The 27,284-nt window shown below is 41.1% G+C and overlaps 1 protein-coding gene across 3 annotated transcripts in view; it reads right to left on the bottom strand.

Moving 5' to 3' along the window:
* The window catches only part of Mdfic (MyoD family inhibitor domain containing), an 81,551-nt gene extending 54,669 nt beyond the window's left edge, over positions 1-26,882 (bottom strand). Inside the window, exons 1-3 of one of the 3 annotated variants that reach the window (XM_055612976.1) lie at positions 26,844-26,882; positions 26,245-26,434; positions 8,566-8,688 (exon numbers count right to left, since the gene is read on the bottom strand). In XM_055612976.1, coding sequence (XP_055468951.1) covers positions 8,566-8,688; positions 26,245-26,338 — 217 coding nt within the window. In that variant the 5' untranslated portion in view covers positions 26,339-26,434; positions 26,844-26,882. The other 2 variants (XM_055612974.1, XM_055612975.1) reach the window with 2 other exon arrangements.
* Positions 26,883-27,284: the final 402 nt, after the last annotated feature.

Genomic DNA, 27,284 nt, shown 5'->3' with positions numbered 1-27,284 from the left:
ACTTCTTACAGGGACCCAGCACTGGGTAGGTTTAGTGCTCTGCCTCTGTTTTCTTGAAATTCACTGTGGTTTTTTAATAAGAGTCTCTCTCTCTCTCTCTCTCTCTCTCTCTGTCTCTCTTTGTCTCTCTCTGTGTCTCTGGGTGTGTATGTGTATGTCTTTCTGTCTGTCTCTCTATCTCTATCTGTTTCTGTCTCTGTCTCTTCTTTGTCTTTCCCTCTCTGTCTCTTTCTCTGTCCCTCTGTTTCTCTCTGTCTCTCTCTGCCTGTTCCAGTCTCTGTCTCTGTCTCTCTCTTTCTCTCTCCATTCGTACTTCTATCCATTGACCAAATTGTGTGGAGGTACCTGTCTTTTTTAGGACGTGAAAAAAAATTAAAAATTTCTAGCCTGCCTTCAAGGTTAAGTTTGCCCTACACATGTCGGGTGGGCCCTCTGTTGTTTTGGGACGCTGGTCCCGACCCTGTTATTTTTGTTATAGAGGAGCATTTGCTTTTTAAGAATATTATTGCACTGCATTTAATGTAATAAAATAATTCACATAAGGGGGTAATCAGAAATGCAGAACTAGATTACATAGACCATTAAGTGGTGCCCTCTTCACCCATGCGTCTCCACTCAATTTCACAGAACTCTCAGTGTAACTATTGTAAATGGGTGGCCATATACCCTATAGTGATAGATAGATAGATAGATAGATAGATAGATAGATAGATAGATAGAAAATAAATAGGTGATAGATAGATAAATGGATGGATGGATAGATAGATAGATAGATAGATAGATAGATAGATAGATAGATCTATAAACATCTATGTCATGAAGGTAATACTTATCATGACATGTATATTTTTCCATTCCACTTTTGTGCTATACTAGATGGAAAAACCTCCTTAAAGTCCTATAGTAATGAAGACCAGAAGCTATAAATGATCTGTATCATTTCCCACCATTTTACAAGCTGTAGTCTGTGGATATCAAGCTCTTGTCCTATCTCCACACAAGCAGATGCAAGCACAAAGCAGCAAACCCCGAAATGTGTACACTAGCGCAGGAGCCCAGGTATAGCCCACAGGCAGCTAAAGCCACAGCCTTGCCTCTTACTGGATCTGTTAACAGGGAAAAAACACCTTTAGCTCTGCTTCCCTGCCAGGTAACATGGCGACGTTTAAAAAGCCTCAAAAGCTTTTTTTGAAGTGGCCTTCTGAGTTTGATATGAACCATTTCAGTTGTCCGTCTGCAGGCCCTGATCTCACCTAAAATGGTTCCACCTACCCACCTCAAATCTACATCTTCCATTATTATATTCGACCTTATCATCCCACATTTCTTATCCAGGTACAGCAGCTAGCCCTGACTTGATTGTTAAACAGCAGAAATCTCTCTAGAGTATTAACCTTTGTTCTCTTAGTTGTAAGCCTCTTCATGTCTCCTTTCCCTGGCACCACAGCTCATCCTTTTAATAACTCTGTTTAGAGGTCCTTAAATGTTTTGCATTTTTTTTTTGGCCCTTGCATAATAATTGACAGTTGTTCAAACCAAAGCATTTGGCCTCATTCCCAGCAATTGTTTCAACCCATACACCTCGGCTATATAGTGAATTCCAAGCCAGTTGTGCCTAGAGTGAGACCCTACAGAGAGATGGAAGAAGGAGGCTCTGAGAAACACACTCCATCCTTCTTCCCTCCTGTAATCTTACCACTGACATATCTAGACCAAGAATCTTTCTCACCTTGATTAACACAACAGTCTTATCATTAGCCGGTTAATGACTTTCGTCCTCTCCATTTCCATTTATTTTCCAAAGTCTTACAAGAACCACCCCCCCAACGGAAGCCCAGATTTAAAAAGCATAACATCGCAACTCCAACATCATCTGTCTTCACTTAACAAAGCCTTTCCCTGACAGCTCTCTCTAAAGCAAACACTTTATAGCCATGCTAATGCAAAAGTTCATCTCCATTCAACCATTCCCTCTCTCATTTTTAGGTCTACAGATGTGCTATGTTTTGGGCTTCTAAAACACATATACACACATATACAAACATACACACTGATACACACACACACATATACCCATTTTACACACACACACACACACACACACACACACACACACACACTTCTTCAGCTATCTAAATCCTTTTGGTAAGATCACAGGCATGGCTTCCTCTGCAAAGTTCTCTCTGATGGTCTCTCCCATGTGAGGACTTGAACTTTTCTCATGTAAACATACAGCAGCTCTGTACCTTCCCCTGGGGTGATGCTAACACAAGCCCTCTTCTCAGGAGAAGCTTCCTCTCTCACAACACCATAAATTCGCATGCAGAAACCATACCATGACCTCATCCCCCCTATAACTCAATAGTAACTAAATAATCAGTGTCTCCTTTGCTCAGCTTTCAAAGCTTTAATTTAATTCCCAACCACAAAAGTTTAATATAAAAACACAGTCGACAAAAAAATAAAATAAAATAAAATAAATAATTTCTGTGCAGGTTCTCAGAATTCTCAGATCCAGGAAGTTTGAGGTTGGAGAACTAAAATTATCTAGACCACAGCATTTGTGGTCTTGATAATTAAGCGCTATTTATTTCTTCAGAGGTTAACATTTTCTGAGATGATCTCTATGATAATTCCCAGGCCTAAGTTCTTCTTAGAGACTTGAAAAGTTCGCAAATGAGAAGGAACTAAATGTACTGTCGATGGTGAGCCCTTATCCTTCACCTGCACTCCAGCTCAGCCTCCTCTCTGGCCACGACGCATCAAAAGACTTCAGCATTATCAGGAAGAACTTGAAAATCTTGGACAGACAGACATATGATGTGGATTCAAAGCCAAATGGCCTAGTATATGATGAGGAGCACAACTCATCTACACACAACTATATTAGAACAAAAGTAGCAGCAGAAGAGCTATAAAGACAATATTTGTTGCATTTTCCATAACACAAGTACAGCCACGCAGTGTTCATACAGGCAACCCTGAGTTCTTACCCTGGAATTAGTCTAAGGTCCTCTATAGCAGTCTTCAGACTTCCTAATGCTGCCACGCTTTAATGCAATCCTTCATCCTGCGCTGACCCCCAACCATAAAACTGTTTTACTGCTACTTCATAACTATAATTTGCTACTGTTATGAATCACGACGTAAATATCTGATATGCAGGGTTAACACAGTTCTTGCAATGAAACACATAGTCTCTGGCATAACCCTCAGAATAACTCGGCAAGGCTCCCGGGATTAGTAGCTGCACTTGAAATGAGAAATTAGAGTTCAGTGATGTTAGTTAACAAACTCAACACTAATAAATGCCACACAATCAGGACTGTCCCTAGCAGTTCATTTCCACTGGCCTCCCCACGCCAATAGTAAAATGTTCAACACGAAAGATGAACAATATTTCTCTCCGGTTTAGGGGAAGAACCCCGGATGAGCATGGAACAATTCACCCTGAAAGTGAATAGTGTCAGGAAACTCACCTCTGCTCTACAACAGAGGTCCAGATGACGATTAACAGAAGAGGTAAATATAATAGACCATCAAAAAATGAGTCACAATCACACACCAATAAATTACACGCCACAGTTACAGCCAGTCTGAAAACCAAACCATCAACTTGATTTTGTAATAACTGATGACTAAATGTTCTGCTCTAGGACAATGAGCAAAGCAAATGTGCTAGCTAGCTCGTTTGCTAGCTAGCTCGTGTAAATGCTTGGTCAGCATGGGAGAAAGAGAATTTACTGATAGCTGGATAGAGGAAGAAAGGACACTGAGCAACTTAAAAATCAGAATGACTTGATTCCAGTACTTCTCAGAGACACAAATGAGCAGGAAGTGTCAGGTAATGCCTGAAATTACTAAGCATGATTTTTTTTTTTTAAGCTACATCTACTGGTTCTCGCAAGATGCTACATTAATGGGAGTTTTACTTTCACGTAAACTGAACTCTGAAGAAAGCCAAATAATGGTTGTTGAAATGGGCATTCAAACATGAGACCTGCAGAAAACACTTAAATCAAAACCTCTTCGTGCTCTCTGTCTACCACCAAAATAAGAAATGTTCTAACTATGTGACAGTATGCCCAAGCATCTGCCTTCCTTTCGCTGTTTTTTTGTACACAAGCGGAATCCCCTGAAATGATGGAATGGGGTTCATTAATGGTGATCAGCTCTAAGCTGGCAGAGGCTCAGAAAAGAAATAATAGAGTTCCTAACAGCAGAGCCTGTTGATATGGAGAGGAGATTCAAAGACGCCAAGAGGAAGGCTTCAAGTAGGAGGGTGAGTGGAAAGGCAAGGAGCTGCTTCTCCACAAGGGCGGGCAAGTGTGAATTAGAGAGCGGCTGGCATTCTCCTGCCAATTAAGTGCTTACTGTTATGAGAGCTAAAAACTCTTCAAAATGAATAAATGGGTTAAACAGAATGGGGATTACCATTTAAGTAGAGCATTCTAACTTTGCTTCAGATCGTGGGAATTCTATAAAATCACAAAGGAGAGAATTAGCTGAACCAAACAGTTTAATTTAATAGGAAATTTATTTTAGAAGAGAAGCTGAGGAAATTTTCTGGAGTTAAGTAATGACATTTGGAATTAGAGGCAAATTATGTACAAAGCAATGTCCATGGACAAAGTTAAGCAATAGGAATGTTCAGAAAGACTTAGAAAAATCTGCAATAGAGACCTCAGGCACTTTATGAAGAGGAACAAAGAAAAACGTTAGCTCTTCATAGGAAATGACTAGGATGGTAGAATTTGACCTAAATTAAACCAAAACATTAGCGACACATGGTGACTAGCCTGACAGTAGAGGAACAGGTACATACATGTAAATGCATATAGACATATATGCACACATAAGAGTCAGCATATACACATGTAAACACCCCTTCTTATTTTGGAAATCACCCCAAGATCATTCCTTTTTAAATGTACTTAAAACATGTAATGTTGCCCATTACCTTTTATGGATTTGTGAGTATTGCAGCGCAAATAGAAAAATTAATAAGTTGCTCACTTCACTGAAATGTGTATTTTATGAAGTCAGAAAACTGCCAGTTATTACAACAAAACACTATTAAAAAGTGTAGGTTCAAATTATACAGCACACCCAACATGCTCTTGTAAGGGGAAGAGCCTACTTCTCAGTCCATGCTCTCGAAAAAAGAAAAAAGTTTTTATACAGACTGAAATTTAAAATATACCCCAGAAATTAAATTATACACCAAAATATTTTCTCAGACCATAAGTGCCTCTTAAGCATTTTAAAGGATCTCTTTTTAAAAATCATAAAATAGAAACGAAGCTTTTCAATTATAAAATTTCCTCAGAAAACCTCTATTGTGCTTTTAATTCTTTGCTAATGTAAGTTTCTTTCTTTTCTTTTTTCTTTTTTTTTTTAACAAACTTAAGTGGCTAGAGATGTCTTTTTTCATTTAAATTTCATAAGAAAGAGATTCACAAGACACATTCCCTCTCTAGACTCTGTGTGGCCTATTTATTGGAAATGCTTCATTCCATATGGATTTCTTCTCTTTTATTTATCACTTCCAGAAAGGATTTTCTCTAATAAGTTAGCAACTCAGGGGCCAGAGATTTTAAAGGAAAGCCTTCGAATCACAGCACCACGCCTGTCACCTGCCAGGCGTGTTGTAGAAGGACTAAGGAGAGAAGACTTTCCGTGTATCACAGGAGCCCCGCTCCGTGTGACCTCCATGGAGGTCAAGGTTAAAGTTCTCAGCTTGGATCTCATTTATGAAGCCTGCGAATACACCCTCTAATTAGAACGCAATTTCCAAAGCAGCCACTCCCTCGACTTTCCAGGGCTGTTTTATTCTCAGCAAAGAAAAGTAAAAACAGCCTCTTCACACAGTGCCAGATAACAGTCCATTATAAATTATCCCTTAAATGTCCCACAGAGAAGGCATCAGGCACCCTGGACAATGGAGACAAGTGAGTCATCCTTCAGCCCTCGGTAACTACTCTCAAGAACAGATAAAGAAAACTCAATCAGATTCAACACTTTGCACTTTTGACATCTTTGCACTTTTGACATCTGCAGCTGAGCTAGCCCAGGGAAGGTTGGAAAAAAGAGTGGGTTTTGAGTTTGAAACTGTTCCCACACCCCAGCCGTCCTCTTTTTTCTTTTCTTTTCCTGATGCTTTCTCCCTCCAGCCAACCTAGCACCTCAGTGGGAACACTCACATCAGTTCTGTGGGAGCCAGCTGTCCTGTTCTTCCACAGCGCTCAGGGAGCCACACAGGACTCCTGGAACAGGCTGAGCCAGAGCTGACTCACCGCAGCTGTTCCCTCCGGCCCCATGGAGTTCTGAGCCACAGCCTCCCTTTCCAAGGTCTATTGTTATGACAAAAAATGTGTGGAGCCTCGAAAATGCCCTGAACAGTAAAGCAAGATGAAAACACCCATCTCCCCTAATGTGGGAAGCAGACATTGAGGCAGAAAAGGCTCAGGACACTATTGGGGGAGGCCAAGAAGAAAAGGCAGACAGACAGCTACCCGGAGTACAAAACTCAGTGAGATGGACTAGTAGACGCTCCCACAATAGCACACTTCTTGATTTGTCTGGAACAGGGTCACATTTAACGTGCTGTAAGTTGTTCCACTCTGAATGTTTCTTATACATCCAACAAGCCAGCCTTCATCTAGAAAAGTATGACTGGAAAAAGAGCAGAAATAAGAGGGTCTGGAATTTTTAGTCCTCATTCTGAGTCAGATGTTCACCCACAAGTATTTGGAAAACTGTTGCCAGCTGAGGTTTCCAGTGGCATTACAGGCTATGGCCATTATTTTCACATATCTGTTTATCTGCCAAAGGTCCCAGCAGCACTCTCATAGGAGGTGACAGGTCTCCGTGTCTCTACATTCTTTCTGTGAACATTAGTAGTAACCTAAACCCTTGTTCCTAGATGCTCCAGTGTCCCAGGGCACACACGGCATCATTATCTCAGTAAGGAAACTGTTTCATAGTTTTGATCAGTGTCCACTGAACTGGTAAAGACAATGGAAAGAGCACTTCACTTTAAATCCTGTCTTCGTAACACTATGAATTCTGTGACTAAAAAGAATTCTATCAAGTAGAAAAAAAAAAAAAAAAAAAAAACTTTAACACATTAACACAGTTCTCCATACCCAAATGTAACAGTGTACTGGGGGATTTGCCTTCAGTGATCTTATTTACATTTTTCTAGTGTATACCTTGGGGGGAAAGACTGGAAAAATAAATCAATTAAATGGAACTCTTACAATTCTGTTTCTAAAATAAGAGAAAAAAATGAAAAGAGGGGGAACTACATGTGTGTCCCTAGTACGTGGGACTTAAGTTTTCTCCTTGTGTACCCTAGTGCCAAGTCTAGTTGCTAGGAAACCACAGGCAAAATATGCCACTCTTTCACCAAATGTTATGTTTCCCAGTTTTAGAGCCAATATTTCGATAAAAGAGGGTCACCAAATGTTGAGGGACAACTGTTTACTTGAAATAGTGTTTATTTGATTGTTTGGAAAAGGCTATATAAATCCTGTTTGAGCACATATCCTTCCTTCCTAGTCCAGTCTCCAAGACAAAAATATCTCAAATCTAAAGTTAAAAAAAATGTTTTGAGATTTAAAAAAAAAAAAGCTATAAATGTCTTTCAACAATATTTTTACTATTTTTGTCAATTTTCTGCCAAGTTGGCCTTTTTCTACTATTCAGTAAGGGCCAACCACTGAGCATTCTAGAAGTAATGTCAAAACTCTTGAAGAAAAGAAAAATGTAAGACAAAAGAAAATCTATATCATAAATTTTCTGAAGTAATGAATTAAATCTAAATTAGATAGCACAACACTTGAATCTGAGAAATGTATTCTTTCTCCACTCCAGCATAATAATGTAGAGACGCAGTAACCATGAACAAGAATTCAAAATATTTTCTTCTATGCTTTTTCAGGGGTGACCCTTTACTCTCTCTCCTTTGCTAAATTCTTGTCATGGAAAATTCAATTTGAACAATTTAGGGGGATTCAAGGACTAGACACAAGTTTACATCTGAGGCCTCATATAGAACTCACATTTTGAAGATCATCCAAAGGATAGCATTGTCAGAGTGAAGTAAACACACCGATTGCTTTGCATATACTCTACAAAGCAACCTGAGGGGCAAGAGAAGTATCAAAATACACAAGTAGTGATATACAGGCAAGTTAGGCATCACTTGCAAAAATAACAGAGACCACCAGAGAACTGCCCTTTAGATCTGGTGTTGTTTTCTTAGTGTCACAGTCCAACATGTACTTAAAGATGCCTGATTTCCACTGAGGAAAGAGCTACCTCTGAGGAAACCTAACAGTAGAGTATAATATCATTTACAAGTCAATTATTCCATTCTAGAAGAGGTATGAAGGCTCATGGTATATTCCCAGCCTAGTTTTAGCTCTGATGTTTTAGTACCAATAAAAACAATTTCAGAGTTATAGATGTGTAGCAACATTACTTGGGAAGGTAACTGAAGGTTATGGTATCATAGTCACACCCCTGAATCATGCAAATTTTCTCTTAAGAAATACTTACTTCTGATGAGTTCACCATCTGAAGGGGTTCTCCAAATGGACTGGTCCCGCATCAGCCCACACCTGGAGTGGCTACTGGTAGCTGGACTTACATCTTTCTCAGTACTGTCCTCATTACATTTTTCTGGAAAAGATTATAAACAGTGTTTATCATTTGATGAATGCTGCAAGTCTTTCTGCATTTGGGGGAATGTAGTTTGCTTGTTTGAGGGTTTCTTCCTGAGACAGTATCTCATAGAACACAGGCCTGGAACTACTATGTAGTTGATGATGACTAGTATCTTCCAAGTGCTAGAATCATAGATATGCGTCATCACACGTGATTAATTTTTCATACTGTCATAGCTTCAGGAATTAGAATTACACCATTATTGACTGTTGCTTATGTTAGTGGCCCAATAACATTGGCTGAGCACTTACTATCTTTTCATCATTAAAGAAACATTCTCACCCCACCATAAAATAAAATCTCTCAGGATTGTAGTAAATAAGGTTTAGCGTGGCAAGTAATCTGTCACCACAGAAAAATGTAGAAAGGGTACATCAAGAATGAGAGTGAGTGAGTCCATACAGGTAGGAAACAGGTGAGACAGAAAAAGCATCAAAGGAGAAGAGACTACAAATGATTGATGGAGATAAAAGCCAGACCACAGCTGAATGAGAAGTAACTGGGCAGTGAGGATACGGGAAACGGGTACAGAGTTCTCTCTGTAGATGCTGAAGGAAAAGCCAAAGAGTGAGCAATGCATCCTCAGACAGGGAAGTATTTAGGATGAGAGGTTGATCTGTAGGATTATGGGTCCTCAGTGGAGAGGTAACATGTAAGGAAATGGAATGTCTTGTTGGGAGCATAAGTCAAACAACACACAACCTATAACACAAGGTAAAATGCATGCTATGAAAGGTCCAGCGCACGAAAGGAGTTCAAAAGAAAAGAAAAAAAAATCTCATCAGGATTCAGAGATCAAGGAAGACACTATAGAGAAAGAAGCACATTGGATGGTTTCTAAAAGATTAGAAGAACTTCAAAAAGTCACATGGGAGAAAGGTGGAAGAACAGCATGGCAAAACTCCAAAAGCAGACACCTGGGCAAAGGTCCTAGCTCCAGGCTATGAAGTTCTTTCAGAGGGACAGGAGGTAAGACTAACGTTCCGATGAAGATATAATGCGGTTACCCGAGTGCCAACACAGGAAATCCAGACTCAGTTCAAAAACAAGATGAACAAATCAAGGCAGCCATGAAGCTTTGTGAAATGCTGAAGCAAAGCTACGTGTTAATAAACAGGCACATCTGTGTTTCTCAAGCCTAATTGACTGGGGAACGTTCATGAAAAAGCAGACTCCTAGGCCACGATGAATAATTCTATTTCATTGAAGGGACAAGGCACTACCCTCAGGTGATATACTGTTCCTATGTCCTTTAAATATGAGAGAGGGAGACAGACAGACAGACAGACAGACACAGACAGAGAGACAGAGGGAAAGGAAGAAGAAGTGGAGAGGAGAGAAAGATACTGAGTCTGGCCCCGATAGGCTCGCATGTGTGAGCAGCTGGTCCGACTGATGGAGCTATTTGAAAAGGTTGTGGAAATGTGAAGAGGTCGAGGCTCAGTGGAGGACGCGGGTCACTTGGGGTAGGCCTGGAGGCTTCACAGCATGCCCCACCTTCTACTCACTCTCTGCTCCCTAAGAGCAGATGGTATGTAACTAGGCAGGCTTCGGCGCCTGCTGCAGTACCTTCTCTGCCTGCTCCCATGTCTTCCATGCCAAGAGGGACTAGATTTCTCCAAAACAAGCCCTTTCTTCTTGAAGATGTTTTTGTCAGGGTGCTTTATCATAGCAACAGTAAAGGAACTAATACAGGCACTAACGTGGAGCATTAGCAAAGTTCAAATAGGCACCGATGGGAGTTTTAACTGAGTGACATAATAGAAAAGGTGGCAGGTGTGACAGCATAAGTGAGGTTGGCACGGATAAGCAAACGGGGCTGGAAATGACCAAACTTTTCATCTGGATTTGATGGCAAAAGATCTGAAGAATGGGAGAAAAGCCTATTCATTATGTCCCCAGAATACAGATGGTGTCTACAAATAACTATGCATTTCACTGGGTGATGTCTGTGTATTACTCAGGCTTCATGCAGGTCACAGTCTAGGCGATACATTCAGTACTGAGTACCTGAATATGCAAACCAGAAAGAAAGTTACAGCTACCTTAGCTAGTCTGTAGGGAGTGGGTGAAGTCCTGAGTAAATGGATATTTTTGGACATGAGCGATCCATGTCAAGGACAGAGCCATAGGGCATTGGCACATTCCACACCAAGGGAGGCTCAAATAGATTGCCAAACTTTCCACTAGCCCAAGAGTTCATAGTATGTACAGAGAATATACACCTTACCCGCCCACATTACAACCTGAAGAGAGCTCTCCTATAGAGAGTGCTTCTAGTGACATTAGCTAAAGCTGCCTCCTTGATTCAGCTCTATCTGTAAACGCTGCATGACTTAGCTGTGTACTGTATGCCCTGCCTCCAGTTTAACCACATATAGGAAACACTATCGTCCTGGGTGCTGGGCTTCTCCATCAGCGAGCCTAGGACGCTGCTCCCTGCTGTTCTCTATGTGTTTTGTCTTTTCTTCACTCCCCTGCTGTCCAGTCAGGTCAGTCCCTGGAGACATGCTGGACACACACTGGTCATCTTCCTCAAATTCCACTCTTGAAGCATTTCCAATTACTCATCGGAAGAAAGACTAGACTGTACCATGAGGAAGCAGTGGAGAAATGACCTGATGTCAAGCTATGGAGGCAAAGAAATGAGAGACTAAGACAGAAGTTGTTAGCTGTTAATCTTGTTTAGATTTCCAGTAGAAGGGGAAAAACTTCTGCACATGCAAAAAAATCTCATGTATCATAGAGATTTCACAACAAATTAACAATTCTGCCACAAAACACCTTTCAACACATGAGAAATAGATGGATGTAAACTCAGGATGAAAACCAGAGCTTAAGATTGCTACAAAAAGGGGGGGGGAGGCCTTCAATGCTAAGCATTTTCAGACTGCAAAACCATATTCAAACATCAGTAAAATATAAATTAAAAGCATGTTAAGCCAATATGTTCTAGATTTATGTGACATTTACCCAGCATTATCATAGGGAAAAAAAATGTAATCTTCAGAAAATGTGCTAGTTTCAATTAAAATCTTAACTTTCTTAAACAGTTGCAGAATTCTTTACTGCTGTAGTCAACTCAGGCCTTTTGAAGATTATCAGTGAAAAAGACTTTCTACAGTCTCACTAGTATACATGAACTGGCTTATCAGCAGTTCTTCATACTCCTACTGTTACGTAGCTGACTGCCGCCAGGTGTCATGCTAGTAGGCTTGATTCAATTAGTAACTTTAATTGAAGCTGAATGAAATTAATTATATAATTTTGAGCTGTTCAAGTTTAATTCCATTAAAATTAATTCATGAAACCAAGGCATTATGAAGCATTGCTGACTAAAAGAAAATAGGTATGAATAAAGCCTCTAGACACACGACGCATATTTGAATCATGTCCAATATTCGAGTGCTAAGCACAGACCCTCTCAACTCTGCACTGAATAAATGGCAGTGCCACTCGGCCCATCTACACATGGAGCTATGATGACATAACCTGCTCCTGGGGAGGAACAGAATTCTTTCTACCCCAAATTCTTACCAAGAGACAGTTTATCATGTTTTTTTAAAATGAGTTGTCCCATTCGGAAATTGCAGAATTAGATGATCGCTAGTGTCCTGAAGTTAAAAAAAAAAAAAGGTAAAAGTAGTTTTACCACTCTGTGCCTCATTATATTCAAAAGGTTATAAAATATGTGTAATTTCTATGACATCACAATCACCAGCGTATTCAACTTTGCCTCCTTTGAAAACGAAATGTTTGGCTTGAAGAAGGTACTACACCCAGCCCAAGGCAAGGCCCCAGGAAAGGTTCCCAGTAAAACCTTAAATTGTCTTCGGCTAATTCTTTACTTTATAAACAAAATACCAGCCTATTAGCTAGGGCTAGAGTAGAGACCACAGCACCAACTAATTTCCCTAGCAGAGGATATCAGTTTGTACCTAGCCATAAGATTTTACGTGTGTAGCCAAAGGGTTCTCTTCCTACGTGTAGAGGATTTCTCATATAAGCCATGGTTCTCAGTGGTGTCTGTGGAGTCGGACTGAGTTGTGACTCAGTTGAGTCTTAACCATGTGGAGAACCCTTGCCACACACAGAGGCCTGGACCCCAGCCTCAGAAGTTCTCATCCAGTGTCTTTGGTGAATGAAAGGGTTTGGCCACACTGGGAAGATTGTAAAATCTGTATCTTACTAATCATCTCAACACAGGATTCCAAGGACTCAAAGAATAAACGTTTACCTAATCATCTAATTAACACATCTATATTTAGTCACACTTCCTTGTTAGGACAGCTATGAATGTAGAAAATCGGAATGATTTGTAATACTAACCGGTTCTACTGATACATGGGGTAAAATAAATATATTTTAGATACCAAAGCTTGAAAGTCTAAAAAGTGCTACAGGGCCAAAGGATTGGGGCATGCTTATGGGTGTGTCAAGCTTTCCAGTGTGGCTCCTCTGCACTGAGATGTGAAAAAATGATCTTTGGTTAAGCAAGGAGACTGTGTCATAATAACAAATCTCTCAAGCAGGGAGACCAAACACACTCATGCGAAACTATCAGGCCCCAACAAAACAGAAGTCAGTAAGAACTGCCTGGGGTCAGCCTTCTGACTCCAAGGTTGACAGCTGTGCCAGCAGGGCACGGCCCCACTGTCCTCCTCTACATGGGGAAATGTAGGTTTGGGCTGCTGAGGCCTTCTTGCACTCAGACTTTGAGACTAGCTCTGCACAGGATTAAGGGTAGAGCCCAAATATCCCATACGTGCTAAAGGATGTTCAGACTGGAACATTCTTTAGGGAAAACTTTGTAGGCATTGGATTTGAGTTATTCCTTGGAGAAAGTGACAAGCATGAATTAAGTTAAAGAAAAAGCCAAAGGAGGGGAAAATAGCAATTCCAAATGATCAATTTAAATACGGTATCTCCTCCTCCAGAATGACCATCTAACATGATCTAGGCCCTTTTTGTGGTTTTGTTTCTTTTCTAAAGTTCAGCATGAATAGTGAGAGGCAGTCCTCTCCAATCTTGATTGTTCCTGTTGAGGGAGAATGGGAGACTTCAAGTAAATATAATTTCTATTTAATTTAAAATTCTATACTATTTTACCTAGCTGGCATTATCCAAATTTCAAACCTTGATAATGTTACTTACTTATGTCTGACAATTGGAGAAATCAAATAATTGATTAATAACAAGAAAGAAAAGTTAATAACAAGCAAAAAAAATATCTAAAAACATTAAATAAATTGGATAATAATTTAGGTAAAATTTATATATGCCATATAACAGCCACTTACTTGATATGTGGCTGTTCTCTTTTTTTGGGAGAAAGATAAAAACTCTTTGCTTTGTGAAAGGAAAGTTAATGAATTTTTGCAATTGCAGTACGTTTGTGGGAATTTTCAAAGGGCTTTAATATATAATATTTAGTTGATCTTTGCAGCCATCAGTGACATAATTAAGAAGAAAACATCTTTCAGCTTTCCTGATGAGAGAGCATTACATCTCAGAGTCAGAACAGAAGTAGAAACGGGAAGGTTAATGGAAGGGGTGGAATCTTACGGCTCAGCTGATTTCAGCAGAGAAAGCTCATTGCTCACACAGCCCTTCTCCCTAACTGTATGGCCTGACAACACAGGGGAACATGGTCTGCTCTTACTCTGGAATGTCGCCCACGTGCTCTTTATTTTGAATACAAATATGTCATCAGGTAATCTAGATCTAGTTATACCTGTGTCTATTGTGGACAGAACTAGTGAGCTCAATCCCTTCTGTTCGACCATCACTCAAACTATTAAAGAGGGAGGTTTCTACCAGTTTCTAAGCAAGCAAGCAAATATGTCATTCCAATAGCTAATTTTCTGTGTATGTGTGTGTGTGTGTGTATGATATGTGTGTGTGTGATATGTGTGCGTTTATTTGAATGTGTGTGCTCACTGGTGTGTGGCTATAGAGGCCGGAAGCTGACACTCTACACCGTTCCTCCACCATTTGTTTGTTTATGCACTTACTTGAGACTGGTTCTCTCACTGAGCTTGAAGCTCACCGCTTTGACAGCAGTGGCTAGCCAGTGATCCCTGTGTCCACCCCTGCAGTGCTGGGGATTCGCAGACATGTCCACATGCCTGGCTTTCACGTGAGCTCAGGGCGGCTGAGCTCAGGTCCTCATGCTTGTTCAGCACTTTATCCAGCAAGCTATCTCTCCAGCCCTAATAACTGAACATTTTCGACAAACAAGAGTAGCGAAAGAATACAGAACGTTGCTTCACTATGAACTGAGCTTAGCACAGTCTTGGACAAGAATGCTTGATTAAACGTGAAGACACTACAAAGTTCTGAGCACACACAGCCTTCCAAGAAGTAAGGAGAATGCCATCGTTTGAACTCCTAGATATGTGCACCTTCCCTTGTCAATAAAAGAAGATTACCTGTAGGTTCTCTGGGACAGACATAACATCCCTAACTTGTACTCTGCACTAGAGAAATAATTAGAAGTGCAGATTTAAAATCAGTGTGCCCTGCCAATGGAACCACGACTAACGATATGGATTCTATGAAAGTTATTCTTTGTTAAGATCCTTCTTGTCTTTGAAGTATCATGTTTAAAACGAGAACAATGATGGTACCTAGAACATAAGGTTATATCAAAGAAAACAGAAGCATGTCTAGAAAGCCGAGTCTTTTTTATAGAAAGCGCTCTTCCACAGTGGCTATCACTGTTCTTTTACATAAGCATCTTTCAAACTCCCGATATGAAAATATCTTGGGGAAGCTGTTGAGGGCAACACCCACTTTCTGAAATATAGTACAGGCTTTGCGTCTGTCGATTGAAAAAGGAAAAGCACTGTCTTGTGAGAAGTTGTGTTATGTTCTTTTTCCTCCCGTGGACAAGGCAGTTCTAAGAGGAGGAAAATAATTTCAAGTCAAATACACACATTTGGATACCTGTATCTGATATACCAGTCTGTGGCCATACAGTCTGGGTTTTCCTAAGCCTTTTCTATTGTTCTCCTTTAATCTTATTTTTTTTAATGTGTTATCATGTCATCTCAAATAGTCTGTTGAACTAAGCAAAGGTATGCGTAAACTCTCAATGCAATCATCAAGTATTTTTTATACTTGTTATCTGTATGGTATTTACTAACTTAGTGATGAATAAATAATGACCAACCTTGGAGACACTTTACAAAGCCCCCCCAAAGCCTTAGTAAATGTTCAAAATACTTATATTTTTACAGAAAGGAGAATACAAACCTCTGTGCTTAAATTTAGGGACTTTAACAAGTTGGGCTTCATTTATTTCTATTAAGTACTCAATCTATAACAGATACAGTTTCCAAAATATCTCCATTGTCACCCTTTCCTAACCTATATCCCTATTTCCTCTATCTATAAAACTTGTCTTGGGCAACTTCAGTTCCTCTATTCAAAACCCACACAACTGAATTCTAGTTGACAAAATTATAAGAACTATGGGACAAAAATCCCTAAGAAAAGTGAAAAAATCTGTGACTACATTTTTCCAGAGGCTCAGAATAATGTGGAAATTCTGTAAATGCTCTCCAAATGTAACCTTTAAAAACAAAACAAGACAAAAAAATAAAAAAGCAAAACAAACAAAAAAAAATAGATAAGGCAGTTCTCAGGAAGACCTGGGGCCTGGAATTTCACTTCTTCACTGACCCAACAAAAAAGAAAAAAAAAAACAAAAAAACAAAAAACAACCCTTAAGCCTAATGGCCTTTACCGAACAATGCAAATTCAACTTTCTTTGTCCAATGGATTACAATCTCCAAAAACACTTAAGATCATATAAATAAGCATTTAATATACATTAACACACAAAACTTCCATTATTTTTATAAACACAAAATACGTGTAATCATAGATAAATTATCAGTGTTTATGGACTAAATTGAATGACTAAAGCAATTCAATTAATTCACTGTTTTAACCAGGATTTTGAAGACTGGCAAGACTTTTCAGCGAGATCTAAAATTCATTCCTTCAAAAGTCCTTTTAGGAATTCAGAAGTATAAGGTATGATTAGATTCAAAATGGAAAAAAATAGAACAAAACAAAAAATAAAAAAAAATTAAAAAAAAACAACTTAAATGATGTAGACCCACACAGCTTTCCTACTAAGTTGGCCAAAGGAGGATATGCATAAGCAAAATGGAAAATATTTACAAAAATAGGAACATGTGATTGAATATGAACATTAAAGAAGATATAAAATGCATAAGTAGTTTTAAAAAAAATCTCAGTAAGTCAAAAAGGGATACTATGCTGTCAATTTCTAAAGAGGGGAAAAATCAGAAAAAGAAATTTGGCAAAGGGAAGAGAATGTATTATTTCTATCATATTACTCTCCGGTACCTTTATCCCTGATCTGATGAAGGTACCTTTAAAGCATCTGATCCTGAAGCTTGGATGCTCCTATTTCCCCAAAATCTCAAGTTTGTCGATGTTTACTTGACCAGGAACACCCACACTATAACCAAACATTCACAGGTTCATGGAATGTTGCATTACTGTCTTAGCAGTCTCCAGAGTTACTCAAAGCATGAACTCAGATAAAAACATCCAACACTCAACATCCCCAAGAGCTAGCAAAAGGCACAGACATTAGTCCTTCCGGAGAAAGGAAGCAGCTACAACAGAATTTCAGCGTCGAATCACTGTTATCCAAAGACCTCTCCATGTCTGGCTAATATCATCTCCAATATCCCTTTCACTGATTTGCTTTATTTTGTTCTTCACAAAATTGACAGACAACAAAATCTATGTAAATGTTTATCCTTGCCTTATGTGACTGCAGTATTTTTTAAAATAGCTCCCATTCTTTTCTGCTATCATAATGACCTCAGTTCCTTCTCTGGCTTTGCAGTTTTACCCTTAGTTAGAAGGCTTCCTGTCTGGAAACGCTGCATATTACTCACTGCTGAAATCCACAGACATGGCATCCACAGTAGCGTCCTTACCTAGCAGTCTCTGAACACCTTGTAGAGAGAAATAAAACTCTGCCGTCTTCCTGTGTCAACGTGATGATACACACTCATCTTTAACCTTGTCAAGATCACCTTTCTTTTCTTTGTTTCTCCTTTTAAACCTATTATTAGCGTGTAGGGCTTGTACAAAATCATGGGTTTCGTTGTGACATTTTTGTTCATGCACAAAATGTACTTCAGAATCCCTCTTTCGATGGTCTCAGTTTTACACAGTTTTTTTGTTTTGTTTTGTTTTTCTTTCCTTTTTTGGTTTTTCAAGGCAGGGTTTCTCTGTGTAGCCTGGGCTGTTCTGGACTCACTTTGTCATTTGATCAGGACCACATTCCTTTTCTGGCTCTCTGGTCAAGCAATGAACCCTTCCTTGTTTGGCACTTTTACAAGAATGAAGGGCACTGGGACTCAGCAATGAGCCAAAGGGGTTGTCTAATGTGTAACAGCATTTCAAAGGCCAGGAGTCTGACTTTGAAGTCAGAGCAGGCCATTTCAAGTTGTGGTAAGGACACAAATAAAATAATGATGCAGCTACGCACATTAGCATTCTCGATCTTCAAGGGACCTTATACATGGCACGCACACAAAGCACCTAGGGACATGGTTTTCCCTTTCAAATGCCAATACTAAAATGTATGCATGGGCTAACATATAACTCATTTCCAGCTTCAGTCCAGAGACTGCAAAAAGACTGAACAGAAAGGCACATGTATGTGAATCATCTTGCTTCAGATCATGTGGGCGAGAATCTGAAAACAGAAGTAGACTGCAAGTCGAAACCACAAGCAAAATTAAAACTTTCGGGTTAAAATTACTCTGTGCATAGCAGTTCCTGCTTACTGGATTTTGACTGATCAAAAATAGAATCTATAAACAAGAACTCATAACTACTCCAGAAGCCTAAGGTTAAAGAGCGTTTCTCCTTCCAGGTATGCATGCTAACATAATAGGAAGAGCTGGACTTTTAAATCCCTTCAGGAAGGAGCTGCTGTTACTGGCAAAGAGGGACAGAGTGGGAAAGAAGAGGAAAGGAGGGAAGGAAAAGAGGAGGACAGATATAAAATACAGATTCATATATGCAATCTCTGTCTGAAATAGAAGGGTTACAGCCTCTCAGTCTGTCCCCATGAACCACCAACATTAAAATCATCCCAAAGTCTAGGAGACAGACCACACAGTAGTCTTTTAACAAAAGCTGAACACAAATATAGAGCGATAGAAACAGAAATCCCTCGATTCAGCCTCTGCTGTCACACAAGAGAATACTTACATTATCTCGTGCAGTTAGATGGAATTTTTTCCCTGTTGTTTGTTGTTCTAAACAATTTTCCATTTTCAAATGTCATAACTTTAGACTATGTCAATTTATGTTTCCTTATTTTTCCCCAGCCTTTTATTGCTATAAAAATATAATACTGCTAAAGTGCACTGTTATTTGGCTTTCTTTCCATGAAATCATCTCAACCAGATCCAGGAAATAAGGTTGAAAGAAACAGGAAAAGCCCTAACACGCCCCAAAATTCCACAGCTTCTTTCACAGCCCTGTAAAGGTCACTGGATCATATATACCAAGTCCTTGGATGCTGACTGACCAAGCAAACCAGCCTTCGCTCAGCTGGAGTCTTCACTTGCCTGTGGCAACTTTTGCTAGCTCTGAAGCTTTCTTTCAGTATCTTCCCCTTCCTCCCTCCTTCTCTTTCTCTCTCTGTATCTCTTTGTCCCTACCTTCTTCCCTCCCTCCCTCTCTCCTCCCATCTCTCTATCTCTGTCTCCTCTAACAACCTGGAATGAAGATAAATGAGTATGAAAACAGTCCCCCCTCCCCAGCATTTGGAGGACATTTGTCCTTTGACCCTCTTTCTCCCATTGCTTCTGAAACTCTGCCAACTTCCAATCCTATGCCCATTCCAAAATCCATTCTCTCTCCTTCTATTCCCAAGCTCCCACACATTCCCGTCTGAAAAAGGCAATCAACCATGCTGATCCGCATCCAGTATAACTCATGCCAGTCATTCTTAGCTAAGCCCTCAGCCTTACTGAACAGTGAAGAGTTTGCATCAGATTGATTCCCTCTTGAATACTTTCCTCTTTCAAAATTTCCCACAAATCTTAAATGTCTTGACTCATCCTAACCTCTCCTGCTCTTTACAAATATTACCATCTACTTTAGTCAGAAGATCTGGGCCTTCAATAGTCTCTTTATAACTATTTTTCTCCAGATTAGTACTTAGTCCTTTTCTTCCCGCACCATTTCAAAGCGAAGCATTTCCAACTAACTCTCTTACGCCTTGCTAGAATTCGACTTTTTCAGCTGCAAGTGCTCACCACAACACACACCCAAACCAACCCATGTTTTCTTTTGATCCCTCTGCCCTGTGCTTTCTCCCCAGTAAGGTGTGGTGAGAATTCTCAGCCAGCTTTTCTTGGAGAAGCTGTCTCTGCATGACAGTTTTTTTTTTTTTTGTTTTGTTTTGTTTTTTTTTCTCCTGTAACCACTAAATACCACCAAATAGTCAACACTCCTGGAGGACCAGCATGTACTCTTCTTTGATATTCTTTTTCTGCTTCCATTCAAGGTGCACTCCTTCCCTCAAGATTTGGTCTCCTCCCTGACTCTGGACCCCATCAGCTACCTCCCTGATAGTGAATTCTTCCTCTATGAATCTGACAGTTGCAAAACTGGTTTCTAGCTACTTGGTGGTGACTATGACTAATGCTACCTTTCCTGGACTCAACATAATGAAAACACAACTTCAAGGCTCCTGCATGTTACCGTGCTAATGACAGAACAAATCTATAAATTGCCTTAAATTCTTACCTTTTCAACAGCTTCCACAGTACATATTTTACATAACAACACCCATTTAATTCATCAACATGTGTGGAAAATCAACTTGAACTCAAAGGTAGGCAAGAGTCATCCTGCTTACACTGCTGTTCTTGAAGGTTTCTCATGCTTCCTCAGTTTCCCCCGTACTAGTGCTGTCCTAGATCTACTCTTTTCCAGGAGACTGTAGTTACCTTCTCGACAATTGCCATTTCTACTCTTTCCCTTATCTCCAAAATCAGCCTTTGACCTATCACCAGGTTTCTTCTCCTAAAAACACAAATGATGTCTCCTACTTTCCCCTTCTAAAGAAACTTCAACATTCCACCAATGCCAACAATAAAAATGTCCATGTTCTTCAGCAGAACAAAGACTCCTGGCACAGACTTCCCCCGGTCTTCATGGGTGTTTCCATTGTCATCCTCTGCTCCTTCATGGAGCTCATGGAATTATCTGCCATGAGTACCCACTGTTCCGTAATCAACCCTGCAGAATGAGGCATGCGTGCTATCATCTCAGCACCGGCTCCTATCTCCATGCGTTCTAGCACACATTATATTAAATTTTCCAGAAGATTTTACCAAATTCCCAACTAGAGATGCTTTGTGTCTTCGGGGTTTTTTTCACTGGACTTTCTTTGTGCCTCTATTATGCCATATTTAACATACTGTCCAGTTCACACCAGACTCAACCATACAAGTTTTCCTACTGTTCAATTCTGGAAACTCAACCTTTCTGAACACTTTAATCAGTGCACAGGTCTATCACTTTTTACTCCTTCCTTCCTTCCTCCTTTCCTTCCTTCCTCCTTTCCTTCCTTCCTCCCTCCCTCCCTTCTTTCCTTCCTTCCTCCCTCCCTCCCTTCTTTCCTTCCTTCCTCCCTCCCTCCCTTCTTTCCTTCCTTCCTTCCTTCCTTCCTTCCTTCCTTCCTTCCTTCCTTCCTTCTATCCTTCCCTTTCCTCCTGTTCCTTTGTTATTAAGTTTTTCAAGTTTGCATTCTTTGCCTCATTTGGTACTTTTCTTAGCAAAGAGAAAAACAATGCAACACTGACAAGCCTTGCCCTCATAGAGCTAAATTCATAAAATGAACATTACTCCCTTCACACATACAAAAGAATCAGGATTTGGGTTTCAATGAACTTAAAAGAGTTCCCAAATCCCCTTTAATTCCAGACAAGTCTCCATCTATTTTCCTAATTATCTCTGTCCTTCCTCAAGCATATCTATTGAGAAGCGTTTTAAAAGAGCTTCTACTGGGTTTATTCTTATTCTTCGTTATTTGTCTGTGGCTGCCAGTGTTGTACTCGTGTATTGTCTGGAATTCATAAAAAAACATAAAAGTTTTAACAAAATTTATTTTCAAAACTCTTTTGAAATTTATTAGGGAACTAAACATAATTTACCACTATTTCTAGGAAAAATATAATCCAGGCTCCAAGAGTCCAACATAGAAATGAATAAGTCACGTGAACACTGAGGGCTGTTTTCTGTCCTGCTGTAGTGTCTCCAAGAAGCTATGAAGAAAGTAGAACAACAGTATCTACTGAGGTGTCAAAGGAAATGTTGGAATCCTAGTTATTGTGCTGTGCTTTCAATTTTCCTCTCTTTTTTAATAGTAAAGACATTATTTATTTTAGAATATGTGCTTTTGAAGCTCAGAAGTACTTTGAGAATGAACTGATGTATAAAACCAAAATTTGGGGGAACATCAGTAGAGAGTTTGCATGGAGTAACAAAATTTAAGTTTTAGAATTCTTTTTACAGATTTTTGTGGAGTCTCTGTTCTACCCCCAACTCCTTTCCTCCCCTTCGGGCATAAGAGGTCAATATAATGCGTATTTCTGTAGCTAAAGGCTTTAAGTTAATAAGCCCTAGACAGAATCAAGTACTACCTAGAACTTGTGCGGAGGCAGAGTCTTTGGTTTTCCACCTACTAAAGGTGACTATGCAACTAGTAAGGATGAAATTCCTGCTGGTACCCGAGAAGTAAGGACAGAAGGTTTGTCTGTATAAACATCACTGACTTTGAGCCAGGTCACTCATTACTGTGGGAATGTGCTATCTAGCGCCCTAGAAGATGCTCCCCAGTAGCCCTGCCTCTGCTCACCGGATGTTGGCACCATACACGGCCATATATTAGGCCCACCGAATATGTCTCCATTACAGTCAAATGTCTCCCTGGGGGTGAAATCATCTCGAGTTGAAATTCAATGACAGAGCTGTCCAAAGGGAAAACACTTTGAGACATGCCATCTTTAAAAGTGATTAAACAACATGACAAAAGTAGAGAGGCTCAGATATGTACATGCTTACATTCTATACATTGAAACAAACAGGCTTCCCCAAAAGGAAATCTGATTAGCTCTATAAACTCCTGACAACTCAGCTAAGCTTCTAAGTCGGAGCTCCTCTTAAGCAGTTTCAACTTGAAGAGCCTCTCCTCGCTTCTATTTTAGATTATTTTTAATTAACTTCACTGGCATTTTGCATCCTGCTATGAAAAGTCCGCCTAATAGTCTCAGAGGACTCTCCCTAGAGGGAAGAGTACATTAAATCACACATTATCACATTAAAGTATACACCAGCACTGAGTCCAACGGTCTAGAGCTTAGCAAGTACAGTGGGGTGGGGGTTGGGATGGAAGCAGGCTCAAGTGATTCACAATATCCAGAGCCTATTAACTTCAGTGCGTCTTCCCCATGTGACAAGGTTCTATTGATTCACCACTGCAGTCACATCTATCACAACGGCACACGTTTTCTAATTTGTGTTCCACCTTGTTCACGGCTGTATGGGGACGATCACTGCAGTGTGAAAACCCCTTAAGATCTTTGGAAGTGCTTTCCCTCGTCCACCAAAGAAACCAACTGGAATAAATTATTTCTAAGGATTCTACTACATGTAAATCACAAACTTACGAATGGAGTACTTAATTAAAAGGCTCTTTCACTTACAAAAATGCGGGATAATAGAAAGAATATGTAAATGCTTAATCAATAAGAAAACAGAACGGCAATGAGAGGAATCATACACACAAACTCATTCTCTCTTAAACTAAGAATAATATGGCCCAAATGGCCTTGCAATTGACCAAGGCATTTATACAGGAATTTTCCATGAGAACATAACTCAGTATTTCAGAAGTTGGTTGTAAACTGGAAAATTATTAAAAACAAACAAATGAAAGAAAAAAAAACACTTTCTGTCTCTAAAACAGAGACAAGTCAGAAGCTCGGACACATCCAGCCTTTGGGCTCTAGGTATGGTTGTTTGTTTTTTTGTTTGTTTGTTTGTTTGTTTTTACCACAAACCAAAAACAAAAAAACAAAAACAAAAAAAAAAAAAAACCCTTGGGACATCAGAAGATATGAACCCACGTGATAGTACTCATCAAGAACTAACCAGTATTTCCCAAAAACTTTCCTGGTCCCTTGAACCTCCTTAACCCATTGCCTGCCACATACCTTGGCTCCCACTTACAGCGTGCAACCTGCAAGCTCCTTCCTCTGTGACACCTTTCAGAATGCCCCAGGGTCCTCACAGCTATTGTGCTTTCAAGGCAGTAGAAAAACTCACAGAAGCATAACAGGAAGGTGAACATTTGGGGCAGTTCTCCCAATAAAGAAAACCTTTCTAACTCAACGTTGAAAATGCAATGAAGTGTTCTGTTAAATTTCCCATCACCTTAAAGGATGTAGAACTGAGTCCAAAGTTTGATTAGGGGGTTCAAACTCAGATAAAAATCCCTACAATTACTTCCAATTTTAAGAGTTATGCCTTGGGTTACCTTAATGAATAGTCCATTGCAACATAGTAAGTGTGGTATCATATATAACATCACAGTGTGCATTTAATAAGCAATGGTTAACTCTGCAGAAGACATGTGCTTTTTTTTATCTTTTTACAAAACGTCTTCTGTGAATGTCCCTAAAGTATTATAGTTTCCTTACTAAATTTAATGAGCAGAATTTTAAAACTAAGTTTTGATTAACTGAAGAGTAATGACCTCCTAGGCTTAGACACTACGTTTTGTTTTTCAGAGAGGAAAACAAAGAACCTAGAAATAGGGTAAGAAGATAGGAAAATTTGGGAAAGGTCATGTTCAGTTACAACAGGACACTGATTTTCCATAGGAAGATAGGCACGTTGTGTGTAACCAGCCCTTCACCTCAGGCCCTCTTGGATGGCCTGCTTCTTGTACTGAGATCACGTGATGCCAAGCAGCTTTGACCTGCGCAGATACACTGCATGTCAGGGCAGGTTCTTCTGGCAGGTTTTAAAACCCCATACCATTAACATTGACTTCTTTGAATACTAACTATTTCCAAATCAAACCGTTTTACCTTTAGTGTCTGATGTTGGTTTTTGGCATGAGCACTGTTGAACAGTGGTGATTAATGGCTCAGGCGGGAGTACAAACAGCCTATCAATGAGTCAATATGACTGCTGAAGACATGCCTAAACGACAGGAAAATGATTGCGCTGACAACGCAATGTGTGTAAAATGGGCTGCTTCTGAAAAGAAAAAACATATGTTTATCATTCTAGTGTTTTGCTTCTCTACAGCTAATCATTTGAATTTTCTGTTTAGGAAACGAAATGAGTCACTCTTCTAAAACAAAATGATAAATATAACACAGTTTAACAGTCCCGGATGCCAGAACATTTCAATTTAAGCGTGGATGTTTCTGCTTTTATCTACTGTGGCTAGAACAGCAACTTCTTTTCCACTTTACTGCCATAAAAAATAATAATAATAATACTAATAATAATAATAATAATAATAATAAGAAGAAGAAGAAGAAGAAGAAGAAGAAGAAGAAGAAGACGACAATATATATTGGAGCACTGCAGCCAGATTTTAGATATGCTTAATACCAAGAGTATAAAGTAAGTCTTGGAGGCCTAGGTAGTTAACTGGTGCGTGACAGCAAGACCTCCCTTCTTTTGAATTGTCCTTAGAGCACAGGGTAAGAGAAATCTCAGAGTCTGATTCTGCCACCAGTGAGCAGCCGAAGTCTTACTACCTTCAAAGAAAACGCAGTCAAAGTTTTAAAATGTGGTTATGGAAGTTTCCCAGAAGCAAAAATATTGTTTTCCCTTTGGAAAAACAAAAAGAGAGAGAGGGGGGACAGAAAGAGAGGGAGAGAGAGAGAGCGAGAGCTAATTCATTCTTGGAAAACGATTTAAGAAAAAAAAAAAAAGATGTTCATTTCAAAACAAAAGTTATTGAAAACATATGCAGGAGCCATTTCCGAAGCAAGTGGTCCCAGAACCCTGGACGCATAACCTGGTGGCAGAGTGCCCCACAAGAACCAGAAAGATGAGGACAGCCCACGCTTGGTCAGAGAGCAGAGACAGCCCTGCGTGAGAAAAGGACGTGAGAATTTAAGAGAACTAGACAAGGCTTGCAGACCACACACTCCACCCCAACCCCACCGAGTCGCAGGCCAAGAAGGTAGATGCCCCCACAGCCACCTCGGAGCAAGGAAGGGAGGGTGGAGGGACCAGGGACCCCGCCCTCCCGTCCGGTTGTTGATCTGGGGCAGGGATCCTCGGGCAGACTTGGGCTAGGAACGCGGAGTGGGCGAAAGTTCCCAACTCCCCGAGTTGGATCCCCGTCCTCACTGCGCCGCCGCCGCCCCGTCCCACCAGTGTGCCAGCGGGTCCCACACTCACCGCGGACCGGGGAGCCCCGCCGGCCGCCGCCCTCCTCGGCCGAGCACTGCTGCCCCGCGGGCCCGGGAGCGAGGGCTTCGCCCGCGCCGGACATGGGCCGCGCTCCGCGCCCGCCTCCGCCGCCTGCCGCCGCCCGCCGGGCGCACCGACCCCGGCTGCTCAGGTGCTGGGTGCAGGGTCCGGCCTGCTTCTGGCGGGAAAAGCAAAAGACACAGCGGGGCCGACCGTTTGGGGAGAGCCGCACGCCGCCGCGGCGGGCCATTCCCTCCCCCTCCGCGTCCCTCCTCCAACCCCACCCCGGGGAAGTTCGGATTTGAAAGCCGCCGGCTGGGGACGCGCGGGGACACCCGGGGCAGCGCGACCCACGGGAGGGGACGCCCCGCCACCTCCGCTCACCTCGGCATCCCCCCCCCAACCCCGCCAACGCTCCCCGCGGGCTGCTCCCGGTGCCTTCCGCCCGCCCGAGGTTGTCAGCGAGGCTCGGGCCGCGGCCGCATCGCGTCCCGCCGCCCCCCGGCTCGGGCCAGACGCCGCTGTGACAACGACGGTGTCAGCCGCCAGCGCCGGCTCCGCCCCCTCCCTCCAAGCCGGCCCCGCACCGGGGAGGACTTTGGGATCCACTTGTGCCTCTCTTTCACCCCGGGGCCGCCACTCCTACGCTCTTCAAACACTTCTCTCTCTGTGGCTCCCTTTCATCATATCCGGATTGGGGTGGCCTCGAACTCTTGGCAGGCAGCCCCGCGGCTGGGGGGCGGCCCGACCTAGGGTTTGGCCCTGCACTCCCTTCTGGAGAGAGCTGTCTGGGTCAGGAGGTCAGAGTGGACAGGCCTGGTGCAGGCTCCCTTCCCCAGGCCTAGCCACCAAGGTTTGGGAAGGGAGCTGGCCTTGGCACTTCAAAAGTCCCCAGCTCTTCTGGGAAAGTTCTCCCAACACCACTTTCCATCCTGCCCTCCATTACATCCCAAGGAATGCCCCAGGGAAACAACCTTTGAAAACGGGGAAGCGCTTGTGTGTGTGTGTGACACACGCGCGCGCGCGCG

The sequence above is a fragment of the Psammomys obesus genome, unplaced genomic scaffold, assembly GCF_907164565.1.
Source record: "Psammomys obesus unplaced genomic scaffold, mPsaObe1.curated_primary_1811, whole genome shotgun sequence".
Taxonomy (NCBI): domain Eukaryota; kingdom Metazoa; phylum Chordata; class Mammalia; order Rodentia; family Muridae; genus Psammomys; species Psammomys obesus.
Note: the sequence above shows the minus strand (reverse complement) of the source record. Positions and strands in the feature narration are given on the sequence as shown.